We start from the raw sequence: 15,624 nt of genomic DNA, 5'->3' as shown, positions 1-15,624 counted from the left end.
TTATTTTCGCAGAAAGTCTCCTAAATGCAAGAAATTATAGCGAGATGATATGTAGAATAATAAAGCAACTAGGATGGAACCTATATATTGTTACTTGTTATTGAACGAACAAAATATGGTTGAGCGCTAAGGGAATATAATTTAGTACGATAATTTAAATTTCTTAGACAATGCAATTAAATCGTAATGGGATGATAGTTAATAACGTTATGTGAGTTTCAAGAATTAAAAATAGACATATTGCTGAGCGAAAAGCGTAAAGTATAAGTGATTTATTAAATAATATATAAAAATATCAATCAATAATATAACTAAAAATAATACAACTAACGTCATCAATATTAAAAATTGAACATGACATGGAAAAATCTATTAGGAGATAAAAGATTTAAAGCAAAAGTAGGTAATGGTTTACGGAATGCAAGCAGATGGAGAAAAATGTTTGACAGAAAATCGAAATGAGAATATGTATTGAGCTAGGTATATTTAAGAATTTTTTTATTTAGGATTGTAACTACCTATTAATAAACCTTTCAATTCCGATATTCTCATAATCATACCGTCTCATATTATAGATACATAACACCATTAAATAGTAAAATACTAAAACAATATTCATTTGGCGATTACATTAAGAAATTATTGCAAAACAAAAAATTTCATTACAATGCTGATTGTATAATATTATCATTCCGATTTTACAAACAACACCAGAGTATCGGACATTGACGGCTGATGTATAGGATCGGAAGAATGAATTTATCCTGGATAGACTTTTTTATAGTACATTGTATAACTCTTGTGTTATCACTATGATATAACGTGTTATTATTGTGTTAAAAAATAAATGTTATAATGTGTATGTCCGATGTGCCTGCAGGTGTTAAACTTCTACAGAACCGGCAAGTTGCACCTGGTTGACGAAATGTGCGTGCTGGCATTCAGCGACGATCTGGAGTACTGGGGCGTCGACGAATTGTACTTGGAGTCGTGTTGCCAGCACAAGTACCACCAGCGTAAGGAACACGTGCACGAGGAAATGCGCAAAGAGGCAGAGTCTCTGCGGCAGCGCGACGAGGAAGAGTTTGGCGAGGGAAAGTGCGCGCATTACCAGAAGATCCTGTGGGACCTGCTCGAGAAGCCCACCACCAGCATTGCGGCAAGGGTAAGTCATCATCGTCATCGTCATTACACGCCGACTGCTCGCACGACGGGTAAGTCCCCACCGCCGATGCCGCAGCGGGGCCCGCATGCCGCGACACGAGTGCAGGTGACAGTCGTCGTCATCATCACGCATTTTTTTTTGTTTTTACGACATTTTCTTTGGCCATGGACCGTTTTTGAATGTCACGCTCCGTGACGTATAATGCTATGTCGTGGTGTATGTTGTGCTTATTATATACATACGACCAAGTTATTAGTACACGATACTCGTCCAATGTGTTAAACATATTATGTGGAAATCCTGTAAAATATATTTTTATTTTTTTTAAATTTTTAAAGGGTTGGGTCTTAAATATTTGATTGCAAACAGTTCCGTAAATACTTTAGTCTTAAACTCCCATTTATCTTATCGTTATGAAATTTTACTTTTTTATAGAAATTTTTGTTATGTTCACGAACTGATCTAACTGAACAGAATAAATAAAATATTTTACGGAATTATAGAACATTACATTTCTAAGCTACCATCTATCTTAAAACAGTTAAAACATACATCTCATGGTTTATATTAAAATTAATTAAAAATTGTAATTTTGAACTGTACGAACATTAAAGTACAGAATATAAATTTTAATATTTTAAATATTAAGAATTTAGAATTGATCAAAACATCTCAACTTAAAAGTTTGAACAATTCATTTAAATTTCAACAAAAACCAAAAAGATCATCAAAAGATTCATCACATATTAATTATCTATCTATTTTAAGTTCTAAAAATATTGGCTCTAACAAATATTTTTTATTAATTTATAGGTATTTTTATAATTTAAAAGATATTTCTTGATAAATTTAAAAATAATATTGTGTGTAAATAATAATTTTGTGTTGTTTTAATTTGGGCATATGAAATAGGCGTTATTTTATTTTTATTTTTAATGGAATTTTGGCCTCGAATGAATTATTTATGTGGGGTTACGATTAGTTCCACTCCACCTATGGTGTTATATTATCAATTAACAAAATATCACATAAAATAATTTCAACAAACACTAAATATGGTTAAAAATATTGTCCATATTTCACATAAATGTTCAACAATAAAATACATTATAAAATATATGCAATGACAGTTTACTTGTTAAGTGCGTTTCTTGATATTTTTCTACGGTAAACGCATCTTCGATTCAAACTATAAAACTATAGTAATTTTATTATTTTTCACAAGCCCACATAAAGTAGATAACACATTCAATGGACGAGTAATGTATGCTAACCGGATAATAAACGATATGTAATATTTATCATACGAACTCCAAGAAAATCGTTTCTCTGCAATGAAATCAACGAAATCGACTCGTGGGCGTTATTACACAAGATTTACGAGCCGTGTGATCACAAGTATTGTTTTTCGCAGGTCTCCCAAATTTTTGTGAGATTACATAAAGATTATCGGAGAAGAGCAAAAAAGGGGTTTTACTTTTTATAAACAGTTAGCCTACATCCACACCTTAGTTACGCCAACGAAAAATTGTAGATTCCAATGTGTTTCTATATTGGGCGTGGAGAGACGATTTTCATTTTTTTTTTCTATCATATTATATTTTTTTTGATACGTTTAATGGTTTTTTTTTCTTTTATTTATTACTATTGTTTTCTTTCCTTTTCGAGTGTGTTAACAGGGAATTATTGTTGCACGAGGCTTCTTATATGTACGAAACAAAATTTTTTTGGTTTTTTATATACACTGGCCGCGTGTGTGCTATCAAAGCATCATATATACGCTGAAGTTTTCTTCTAAAGGCGGCTGCAACCGACAAAATTATTGTAATACGCATAGAACTCGGCAAATAATTATAAAAAAAAAAAAACACGGCTAAAAATATTTTACGCGTGTGTGGAATGTGTTTTGCGCAATGAACCTGTTCGTCACAGAAATCGACAGTCGGCTCCGAATGACCCCGAACACGACTATATTGAAACATTTTTTACGACGGACGTTTCGGGTCACGCGCCGGCGCCGAGACAGCCATCCAGTGAGCGAGATTGACTTCCCGGCCCCGGAACCTGGCCCGAACTACCACACGACTACACTTCAATAAATAAAAAAAATTTTAAAACCTTACTGTAACAGTGTATTACAACTATACATGCCTACCTATAATACATATTATATTATTATACGTATGTTGCGTGCGAATGGTTTTATGGCATTTGATTTTGGTTTTATTGGCAACACTGCGGCTTTCTATGTGAATTTTGCTTGGTTTTTCTATAACAAATATAAAGTGTGTGTGTGTGTGTAAGTGTGCATATACAAATAATATATATATATATTATATAAACATAACATATTATTTATACATTACCGACAACTATACAACTGTATTTTTCTTATGCCCACACGTTCCAATGGTGTTTGATATGTATTGTAATATCGTTGACCAATATCAATAATAATAAATAGATATAACATCGGATAGCTTTTCAAACAGTATATTTATAAAGACGCTATACATCGGCATTTGTTGTTGTTTCAGTTTAACAAATGCATAACACACCTAACTTAAGTTCAGTAGAATTTATTTTGTGACGTTAATTTTAATGTAATAGCAAATTCAATTGCTGGCATTTAATTCGAAGGTAAGAATATAACCAAAAGTATCTCGTGAATCGTGGGCTTTCATTGATATTTATATTTTACAGTAAGTTATGAATACTTAGAAAATCTTATATTTTACATTGTTAAATCTAATTTTTAAATTAAAATATCAATAAAATTCAAAGAAATACTTTTGATAATATTCTTACTTTTACATTTGATAATTAATCAATTCACTGTATTATTGAAACTAACAGTAAAAAATGGATTCTTCTGATCGCAAATTGTATATATTATACATTTATTAAATAGAGACGGAGTTATCTTATATTATATGTTATATACGTATTGTCATTACCAATTGGATTTTTCTTTTTTTGACAAAAATAGAAAAAATAATTGTTACCGTTATCTATCTGATGTATAAAATTTGAAGTTTTCCATCATTTATAAAGAATTGAAATATTAATAAAATAAAATAAATTGAGAATGTTTTTGGGATAAAATCGGATTTGGTTAAATTAAATGTATGAATAAAAACCTTACTATTTATAACATTAATAAAAAAAACTTTTATTTTACGTAAAATTAAATTTCTCTATAGTATAATATACTTTTTTAGCATTAAATCTAATTATAATTTTACTGATGAGATGAAAGAATGATAGAATGTATTACCTAGCTAAGGGAATTAAATTAAATTAGACTCTTACAATAGTCAGTTGACTAAAAAAAAAATTGTTATTATAATAATAATTAAACCAATAAGTTATTTCATATTATAATATATCTAAGAATATGCAAATTATAAAAATAATACTTTACAATATAATGTCGATGCTTTCAATTATTGCAGTCATATGGTATTTTTTAAATTTTACTTATATCATTTTGGATTTAGTTTTAGTCTTTGGACGAAAATGATAGCAATCTAAGAGTAATTACATTTAATGATAGTCTTTAAACATTTTCTTAATTCGGTATTATTAAAATTATTGCCATGGTTAACGATGTTACAATTAAAGAGCTACATTAAAATGTACAACCTATTTTACGTATATAAAGTAAAATTGGTTTAAGTCTTAGATAATAGATATTATATTAAAATAATTTGTTTGTATTAAGATAATTTTATGCACGTTATTACCTATTTAGAAAAATTATTTTTAAGTTATCTTTCATTTTAAAAGTAATTAGTTATAGGTATGATTATTAAAAGTAACAATTATATGACCGAAATTACTAATTATACGCTTAGGCATATCATCAAAATATCCATGTTCTAACGAGACACTTCTCTACACTATGTATCTTATAATTATTATTTATTTTTATAATAGCCATTTAGTATTTTAGCTCAATATTAAACATGAGAATTAAAATTTGGTGGTATACGATAACTAATCTCCATTACATTACTTTTAAGATATAAAAATAGATCACAAACTACACTTTCGTAATCATTATTTTAAAAAAAAAAATTAAAAATTTTAAATACTCTATTTCACTTTTCTTTTATGGTTATTAAGCTAACAAGAAACTTTGTTTTTAGTTATAACTAAAATAAACAATTGAATACTGGACTACGTTAATTTATTTTAAACGCTGCTGCTTTTCATCGAAATCGCTTATACTTCTTCAGAAGCACGTAATATATTATGTACTTTTTGCACTGCGCTTTAACGTTATGTAAACAATTAATTTAAAGCTATTATGTAAATAATACTAAGTTATAGTGTCTACACTAAAAAGGAATTTCAAGCTAAAAGAAATTATTAAACGATATTATGGAAACATTTTTTTTACTCCTATTGAAGACCTATTTGTACCTACCTCAATTTCAATTAAAATAAAAACTTGAGAGTTGGTACCTAGTGAATATTAGAGATAAGTAATAACTAATAATCTATTATAATTTATATAATTTTATATCTTTTAAACCTCTTAAACATTTTTTCTCGATTTTTCTTAAGCACAGTAAATTATTTGAAAAAATATCTTATATTGATAAGGGTTTTCTACACAATATTATATAAAAATAATATAATTTATCAAAAGTATGCCATTTTTTTTTCAGAATGTCAAGTTTTTGATTATGAATAAAAAAACAATTTAATTAATTTTTTTTAAATAATAATATATGCGTGCGAGTTTTCAACGATACAGACGTGTAAAATGAAAATCAAATTTCCATTCCACTATCGGCGTATTTCCGTGCGATAAATAATATTAATCCGTGGGCGTACATTATAAAATACGGTTGTTAGACATTAATTAAAAAAAAAGAATAGATAAATAATAATAATACGTTTATCTATACATTGAAATGTGATATATTTATATACATTAAACAGTATATATAGATGACATCGTCACGGTATCATATAATATTATATTACAGTGAGACACGAATCTTCAAATTGAAATATGACAGGCGCGAGAGTCGTCGCACCCACAGGGTTTATCGTACAATAATACATCGACAATATAATATTTTATAAGCACAACGGTAGGCGATTCACATGAAAACTATAGGTACATAATATAAATATATGCGTGTGTTATATATACTAATGTGTATGAATGTATGTAGGGGTAAATGAGTTTTAATTAAAATCAAACGAACCGCAAACCGTACGTTGACCACTGACCAGTGTGAACTTTATAACTGGCACACGGTGCGCACGCACGCAAATAGCGAACCTACATATATTTATTTACTCGAAACTGAGGGCTGCTTATATTATTACTATTATTGTTACTATTACTATCGTTATTGTCGTTATCGATCCCACGTATACCTACCGGAGCTTGAAATGCCGCAGTGGCACGCGAACCTCACTAAAAGTAGACGGAAGGATGCGATAAACCATATAATATAATATTATGTTATACTAACGCGATACACACACACACACCGATGTAACGTATTTATTATACCTGTATAATACCTCCATGTTAGCACAAATAGAGCATAATTTCTTTCTATTTTGGTATAGGTAGTGATGGTGGTGTTGGCAGGGTGTAACCGAGATTTCATAATCCGCGATTGGGAAAGTAAGGGTAGGGTACATCAGAAAAAAAATGTGTCTATACCAGGCATAATCGACGTGGCGTGTAAAGATTAAAGGGTGAAAAAATATATGATCGATTCAAATTAAATTATCTATTCTTAACAAAACTACCCCGTTGTAAATTTTTAAAGTTCATCAAAAACTCGATTTTTTTTTAATTTTACGAGGGCAGTAGCGATACAAACTTTTTTCATCGAGGGAATAAATGCCTCAACATTTTATGAGAATCGTCTACGGTAGATCATTTATTGTTCATATAAAAATAATAGAAATACTTATTCGAACAAATTTGTCTCATTATAGTATTCCAATATGTCCTTGATCACCGCAAAATATTATTTGAAAATACGTTGTTTACAATAACCACATGTATATTCGAAGAATGCTAAAAACCATGGTGCTCAAATAAAATGCAAGATTCGAATGTAAAAACAGGACGTACGGTTGTTTGAGTTTCCGAACTATTCGCCGCACAACTTACAATATACGTATACGTGCAAATATGTAGATTAAATAGGTAGACGATATACACGACTTGACGACCTAAACCGACACGCATCGCTCTATTAGATATGCTAATCGTTTTGGATCAAAGCCGTACTCTTCTCTTTTTGACCGATTCATTTTTCGACCAAATTTAATAAAGATTATTTCTACATTTAACTAAAAACATACCCTTCCTCTTTCGGCTAAACCAAAAATGAAGGATATGATTTTGATCGAAAAGAGAATCGATATTTTTAAAATTTAGCCGAAAATGGAACGGTACGATTTTGATTGAAAGCGGTCTCATATCCGTTGGACGATAGCGACGTTTACAGCTTTTGATTAAACCGTAGTAAAACATATCGTTAGGACAAAAACGAAAAAACAAAAAAAAATATAGTACGTGTTTTCTCAAACGGACGTCTGACCGGAGCCGCACGCGGTTGTTTATATGTGACCCTGCAGGTGATAGCAGTGATTTCGATACTGTTCATCATTATGTCAACGGTGGCACTGACGCTGAATACGATACCATCGCTGCAAGTGGAGACGAAGGGTGTGATCCAGGACAATCCGGTTTTTACCATGGTGGAGGTGGTGTGTATCACGTGGTTCACGCTCGAATACCTGCTCCGGTTCAGCGCGTCGCCCAACAAGTGGAAGTTTTTCAAAGGAGGCCTGAACGTGATCGATCTGCTGGCCATACTTCCATACTTTGTGTCGCTGATATTGGTGGCCGAGACGGACCAGACGAACACGCACCAGTTCGAAGACGTGCGCCGCGTCATACAAATATTCCGTATCATGCGCATACTCCGCATACTCAAGCTGGCCCGGCACTCGACCGGTCTGCAGAGCCTCGGGTTCACGTTGCGCAACTCATACAAGGAGCTGGGCCTGCTCATGTTATTTCTGGCCATGGGTGTGCTGATATTCTCTAGCTTGGCGTACTTTGCCGAGAAGGAGGAGCCCAACACCAAGTTCTTGTCCATACCCGAAACGTTTTGGTGGGCCGGCATCACCATGACCACTGTCGGTTACGGCGACATATATCCGACCACGGCCCTGGGAAAGGTTATCGGTGGCGTCTGTTGTGTCTGCGGCGTGCTGGTCGTTGCGCTGCCCATTCCGATTATCGTCAACAATTTTGCCGAGTTCTATAAAAACCAAATGCGACGAGAAAAGGCGCTCAAGCGGCGCGAAGCGTTGGAGCGCGCCAAACGCGAAGGAAGTATCGTGTCCTTCCACCACGTCAACCTCCGGGACGCGTTTGCAAAGAGTATGGACCTGATCGACGTGATCGTCGACAACGGTAAGTCCGCGTTGCTGATACTTGCCTCCGCTACCGCCAACATTCCTAGTTGTCACTCCTTGTCAGGGATGTATTGGTAAAAAAATGGTTTGTGTATACGTCATATTTTTCTAAAAAATGTTTCTATGATAAAAATAAAAAAAAAACATACTTATAGTTGCTTACTGCTTAATAAATTCAAATTCATTTTTATCAACTATAAATATTTTCACATCGACTATATTTATAATTGTATGGTTTTTGAGTGGTGTAATGGTGACGTGTTGTTATGCGAAACCATAGAATTTAAAAAAAAAGAAACAAATAATATACTCATTGCTCACCATTCGCCAAATATTTATAAAATTATTTTTTTTTTTTACAAATACGCATTTCTTCAAAAACATTTTTTCTTTTTTAATATTGTTATGACTTTATGCTCCAATACACCCCTGCTCCTTATTTGTTGGTTGTATACGTATGATGAGATGATTTTTCTTTGTCCACTTTTAATCGACAGTGATCCTAATATTTCTTACGTACGTCGCTAAATTACTTGAATACGTATTCATTATTTATAAATGTTTTAAGTTCCGAGAGATTGGCGTGATAATCACTCTTCTACTTTTTGTTTCATTATACTAAACTGTTCATATAAACAACGATCATATCTCGGTTGTTATGTCAGATAATGTTTATCACTCATGTATAAAAGGTATTTCATTTTTTGAAATTTTAATGTAAACTGTTATAGTTTGATTAAAAAGGTAAAAATATAACTAACAACTAATACAGAAAAAAAAATGAATAATAATTAGTTTTGTATGATATATATCATATTACTTTGCCATATTAAAATGTCCATTCTATAATAAAACAAAAAAAAACAGGCTCTCAATACGAAAAAAATCTACTCCTAGTATATACGTACTATAATATGTGTGTGCGTATATATTATATTATAGGATCATCTAAATATTATACGTTACAAACCTTGGGGGATCCCGTGAAATTATAAAATACATAATATTTTATCGTCACTAATCTTATAACTTAAAATCTTAATGATCCTGTGTATATATGTTTTTAAACCTATATACTATGTGTCATATGTCTTAGAATCCTGTTATTCTCGCTCTATCCTACGATCCTTGTCCTGCAATCGTCATGTAAACAGCTGGTACATAATATAATATTATTGTCATCTATAATCATTACATAAATGTACGGCCTTATTATGTACTTTATGTATAAGTACCAGCTACTAAATACGCACCAACCAATGTCGCATAATCTTTTATAACATTACCAATATAATATATTTATCATCCATGCGGCAGCTTCTGTATTATATAATATTAGATTATAGAAACGCACTAAAATTTATAATAATTCATAATAGTAATGATATTATATTACTAGTACAAGTAGAAATAAATATATTTATGCACCATACATAAAACATGAGTAAATAACTCTAGTTGATTTTCAGAGAGCGACATTCCGAAGCTGTCCAAACAGAATTCGCTAAGATCACACGGTAAGTTTATTTCGTACGTGCGTTAAGTATTTTAAAGTTGATTTTGCGACTCGCTATCTAAAGTGATGATTTCATTATTTTCATCAACACCGTTTACTTTATATAGGTATGCGTTCATCTCTCGCATTGAGTAAAACAGTTAAATTTTTAACCACGTGAAACAATTATTGTATTAATTTCCGACATTATATAGTTAGGTAAATAACCTAGTTCTCGGATGACCAGCCGAAGAATATGTATATATTGTATAACAAAGATTCGATTATGCATATCATTAATTATATTCTTAAATGCCGTCATTTACTTTTTAGTTCAGTATAAAAAGATTAGCAATGCAAATTCATATAATATTAAAATAAACTACGTTAAACGGGTAATAATATAATTATTCACCAGCCACTGACGTTATTGATGAAACGCATAGGTAATTATCGTTAAAAGCTAAATAATCACCATAGATTTTGTTGTTTATACTCTCGATACGATTCCAACGCCTGTACGAAAACCGTCACAATATACAAATCATTTTTGCTGTGTTGAAACATTCATATTATTTTACCTTTAAACCTATTCGAAACTATCTCTTAAATTCAAATTAAAATTTGTTAGAATAATAAATAAGTGTCCCGGGTAGGAAAGGGAGAAAAAAGCGTACATTAATGGTACTCAAGTTTGATTATTTTATAACCAAAAGCTCACCACGTCCCTTATCAGATAAAAAAAAAAAGTGAGTCGAACGTTTAAAATAGACTAAAATGTCTAACGATTTATTTAGTATTTTGCTAAAGTGCAAACGTTAAATCTGTCGTTTTGACAAAATACTATATATGAACGTGTATGTATATTCAATGTGTGTTCAAACAGTGGACAGCAATTATTCGCAGAACGACGGGGCGAGTAGCGGCAGCGAGACGGTTCCGTTAAACCCAACACCAGCGCGGGGTGCCACAACCGCTAAACCAGAACACCAAACACTGTTGGACATCGATAATCCAGAACAAAATGCCAATTCGTTTGGAAAACCTTTTGAGAGCTCGGTGAGTACATTCCCCAGAAAATCGTACGCCACAGCAATTGCGTTTCAGCGATTGTGTACTTGGCCACTACTAGATTAAAATTTTGATTTTCTATGTTACAATAATAATATTATAACGTAACAAAATATTTTACAAAGAGTGCATTAGTAAAAAATTGTTACTGCAATGCTGCCATATCGCATTAAAATATTATATCAAATAATTTTGAAATTCTATTTACTTACGAGTTATAGTTTCTCAAATTACGTACTGCACTATCTACGATATTGCTGAAACATAATTATTACTCTTTCATTGAACGATAAATTTATAAGTTTAAAACAAAATATTTAAATTGCAAACTTTTTAACGCTTCGACAACATTTCTTTCTATGCACCAAGTTGGCGCACTGTTTGGGAAAAAAGTGTGGGCGCGTTTAATAAATCAAATCCCGCAATCATAACTAATTTGTTTTGGAAAATATAAAAAACAAGCCACTTTTACTTTTCTGTCTCCACACTTATACTATTCGCGTACCGCTTCGATATTTCCCATGATTTGACGATACAAAGCAATTAATAAATATATTTCAGTACTCAAATTCAACAAAACTTCTAATTTTTGAAACCGCAATCATACTGCAATTTTCGGTATGACTGGATTTAAAAATTTCAATAGCTCTACTGTTCAAACTTTATGAGTACCTATCATGGTATCTACTTGAATACACTTAATAGTTTTTAAATGAGACGACTATAATTTAAGGATAAAATAAAATGACAGTCACTTTACCCGCAAGATTATGATGTGGTTTACTGTCTGTTTAATTTATACTTTATTATTTTTTTGCCACTCAAATTTTTTTGGGTATACCGATAGCGTTAAATTATTTATATTCTCATAACTTATAAGTTGATATGAACTTCTATTTGTACTATAAAACTCAATATTTAAATAACCAGCACGCATTAAATTTTACATTTTATTTCAAAGTTCATACAAGCCAATAATTTTTCTAAAAATTACCTATTACTAATATTTTCTTTAAATTTCACTTTAAGTATTTTTATAAACATATATTTTAATTACTTGCAACATTAAACCCGATTTTTCGAATTAAATGATTTTATACGATTTTTAAATACTATTTACTAAATTATTCATATTATATCTTGAATCTTAATATAGTTTTTAATTGTATTGATTCAATTCATAATTTTTGTTTACCAAACCACGTTAATTTAAGATAGAATCAACAAAATTTGAATGAATATTTTCATCTTATCCAGACCAAAACAGCTTTAAATTGAATCATTAATTTAAAAGTTTAGACTATATACTTATATAATATTCAGTTTTCTAGTATTAAAGCCACACGGAGTACGTTTATTAGTAATTACTAATTACTATGTGAACGATTGATAATACTCTCAGATGTGATATATTTTCTTAGACCATTTTTTAATCATTATAGGTAACAGTTCTAAATTTTTCATACTACTTAAAAATCAAAATATCGGATTAAAATATTCACCAAATAAAATAATCTATTTTCACTTTTCTTTTCACGAGTGTATAATAATTAGTTAAAAACATATTATATTTTGATAATAATTTTTAATATTTCAAAAATAAAATAATTTTATTTCACTTCATTGCGTAACATTTTGCGATACAAAATAATAGATAAAGCAATTTTTATGATTTTAATATAATAAAAAGAGACATAAAAACTAAACATATATTCAATTTGTTCATTTATTGAATAGTGCTTATTTTTTGAGAATACATTATTTTATAAATAGAAATATGAGTACTTATTAGAAAAAGTGCTTACGTTAATCAACAAAATAAAGTTCCTGAAAAATTTTTACACTGAAATATTTTATTATAGTAAAAAATAAAAACAATACTATAAAATAATTAAGCTAACAAGATTTGGTTAATTTCAATAATGTAACTGATCCTCGGGAAATTTCCTTTATAATAATATAATTTTATTTCGTATTGATAATAATATAATATAATCAATTAATATCAACATAAATAACAATAAAAACAAAAATCATGAACCAATGTACATAATATATTAGTTAGAAATAATATATAAAGATTTCGTAACAAGTAAAATATTGTTAAAATACTAATTTTTTTATACATAAAACATTAAAAATAATATAAATAGCGATAAAAATATATGCGAATTAGGTGTTGTTAAAATTCACTATGTAAATTAATATTCATATTATTTATAAATAAATTTAAATAATAGGGATAGAATAGTTCACTCAAATATAATAATTGCTCAAATGGCAAATACTTTAAAAATAAAACGACAAATTTAAACAAATTAAATTTAGGGATTGTATTTTTATTTCTATTTCTTATTTATTAATTCTTACTACTTATTATTTTAATAACAAATTAGATCAAGTTTTTTTGATAAATTATTACACGAAAAAGACTTAATTGGACATAAACGCAAAAGTAATCTATAAATTTATTTGAATATGAACTATGATTTGTTTTAACTCTCTTTAATATTTATTCTGTATTCCTTAGTGAATGATAATTGCCAAATGTACTAATATATTTATATAACTTTACTATGAAACTGAGTTTGGATTTGCTCATTAAAATAAAAATATGATTAAAATTTTTATCCTTTGAAGTCATAAAAAAATAATACCATATGATTCTGAATGCACAAAGAAAACGACCTTTTTTACGCTTAATGCAGATTACCTATTTAGTTTTTGTTTGGGTCTTGCGAGACATTTTTTTTTTTTTCATGAATATTTGTTTTGTTTTGTTTTGTTTTTTTTTTTAGGGGAATATGACCGTGAGTTGTTTTAACGAAAAATTAGACGAAAATTTCAATGAGTTCGAATGTTGCTCTTGTAGACAAAAGGTACCATGAAAGTTGTTTAAATGAAGTTATTTTAGTGATTAATTTTATTTCTAATATCAAAAGTCTAACCAAAAGTAGATTTCTTACATAATATATTTTTTTATATAGTTGCAAGTAGAATTTAAAAAAAAAAACTATTCTTAGTTTTAACTACATACTATAATGTATCGACTAGACGCTAGATATAAATACATTATATTATTGCTTTTATAAATAAATACATTTCACATTTTTTGAGTAACAATGTTTGCATAATAATATAATACATAGAAAATAATATCGGATACCAATGAATCATGAATTTTTCTTTTTTAGTCATTTTTTAACCAATATTTATCAAAAAACTAATTATTTTGACCAACAACATTTTAATATTATCTTGTACATTCTAATACGAAATAAATAAATTCCATTGCTTGTCACTTAATTAATGATTTTAATGAAATATCAAATAAATAAAACAAAAGAAGTAGGAGTTATAGTATTTTTATATCTATTGCAGTATTATATAGCAGTATTTCCTAACATATTTTAATCATACTTTTCAGAAATTTGAACATTTTTCCATCTCTACTAAAAAAGCTCTTGTTCATCATTCAAATTGGAAATTTTGTTTATCAATTTATTTTTTACTAAATTCTTCATGAAACTCTTAGCGTTGACTCATAGAACCTTTGGGTTCCGTGGAACACTAGTTGGGAAACACAGTTATATAGTATTATAATATTATCTATTATTATACGGTTATTAACAGCTGATACTAGTGATACTGTTGTACAACATAAACAAGATAGTAGTGGATGCAATGTTAATCACGAATTAAAATAAAACATATTATCTGACACACAGGCGTGATGAGAGAGATTTAAATTTAACAACGTGTCGTCTCATGGATCAAACTAATGAAAAATATTACTATTTTTTTAATATGTAAATAACGAGATTTTTATATTCGTTAAACATTTTTCGTACAACCTATTATTCTGGCATTAAATCATATAATTATTAATCAATTATTTTAATATTATATTGCATTAGTTCTACTGCAACACTACAATATAATATTACATCGAAGTCGGTGTCTTGGGAGACATGAATTTTTTGTTTGAAGTATATCGTACTTGGATAATGGCGTATGTAAAAGATTATCCACTATTTCCGTCTTTGTCTTCAACGAAAACTTTGAACATGTCGAACACCCTATATTTATTGACCAAATTTCCATTGATTCTGTATATTAACAATTACATAAAAAATACCTCCAAATAATAATTGAATATCCTTTTTTTATCGATTCAACAAAATCTTATACATATTTGCATACCTTGTTTGAGGCATACCGGTACCAACCAGAACTGTTCTGTCCTTACAACACGGTTGTAAGCTCTGCAATACTTTTCGTTTACCCAGTCTGTTGACCTAGATAAACGCGAAACAAATAACGTATTATAATACATGCAATATTCGATAGTAATCATATCCATAAGTTGCGAAGGATAATAATGCTAAAATTTGTACGTGTTATTATATAAAATTACGTT

At 29.4% G+C, this 15,624-nt stretch overlaps 1 protein-coding gene across 3 annotated transcripts in view; it reads left to right on the top strand.

Moving 5' to 3' along the window:
• Positions 1-15,624, top strand: part of LOC112599096 (potassium voltage-gated channel protein Shab) — a 51,884-nt gene that overhangs the window by 24,272 nt on the left and 11,988 nt on the right. For 2 of the 3 annotated variants that reach the window (XM_025345830.1, XM_025345832.1), the window contains exons 3-7: positions 881-1,165; positions 7,790-8,636; positions 10,108-10,155; positions 11,020-11,192; positions 14,003-14,083. In XM_025345830.1, coding sequence (XP_025201615.1) covers positions 881-1,165; positions 7,790-8,636; positions 10,108-10,155; positions 11,020-11,192; positions 14,003-14,083 — 1,434 coding nt within the window. The remainder of the gene's footprint in view (positions 1-880; positions 1,166-7,789; positions 8,637-10,107; positions 10,156-11,019; positions 11,193-14,002; positions 14,084-15,624) is intronic. The other variant, XM_025345831.1, reaches the window with a different exon arrangement.

This window comes from Melanaphis sacchari, unplaced genomic scaffold, assembly GCF_002803265.2.
Source record: "Melanaphis sacchari strain LSU unplaced genomic scaffold, SCAv2.0 Contig4_pilon_pilon, whole genome shotgun sequence".
Lineage (NCBI taxonomy): Eukaryota > Metazoa > Arthropoda > Insecta > Hemiptera > Aphididae > Melanaphis > Melanaphis sacchari.
Note: the sequence above shows the minus strand (reverse complement) of the source record. Positions and strands in the feature narration are given on the sequence as shown.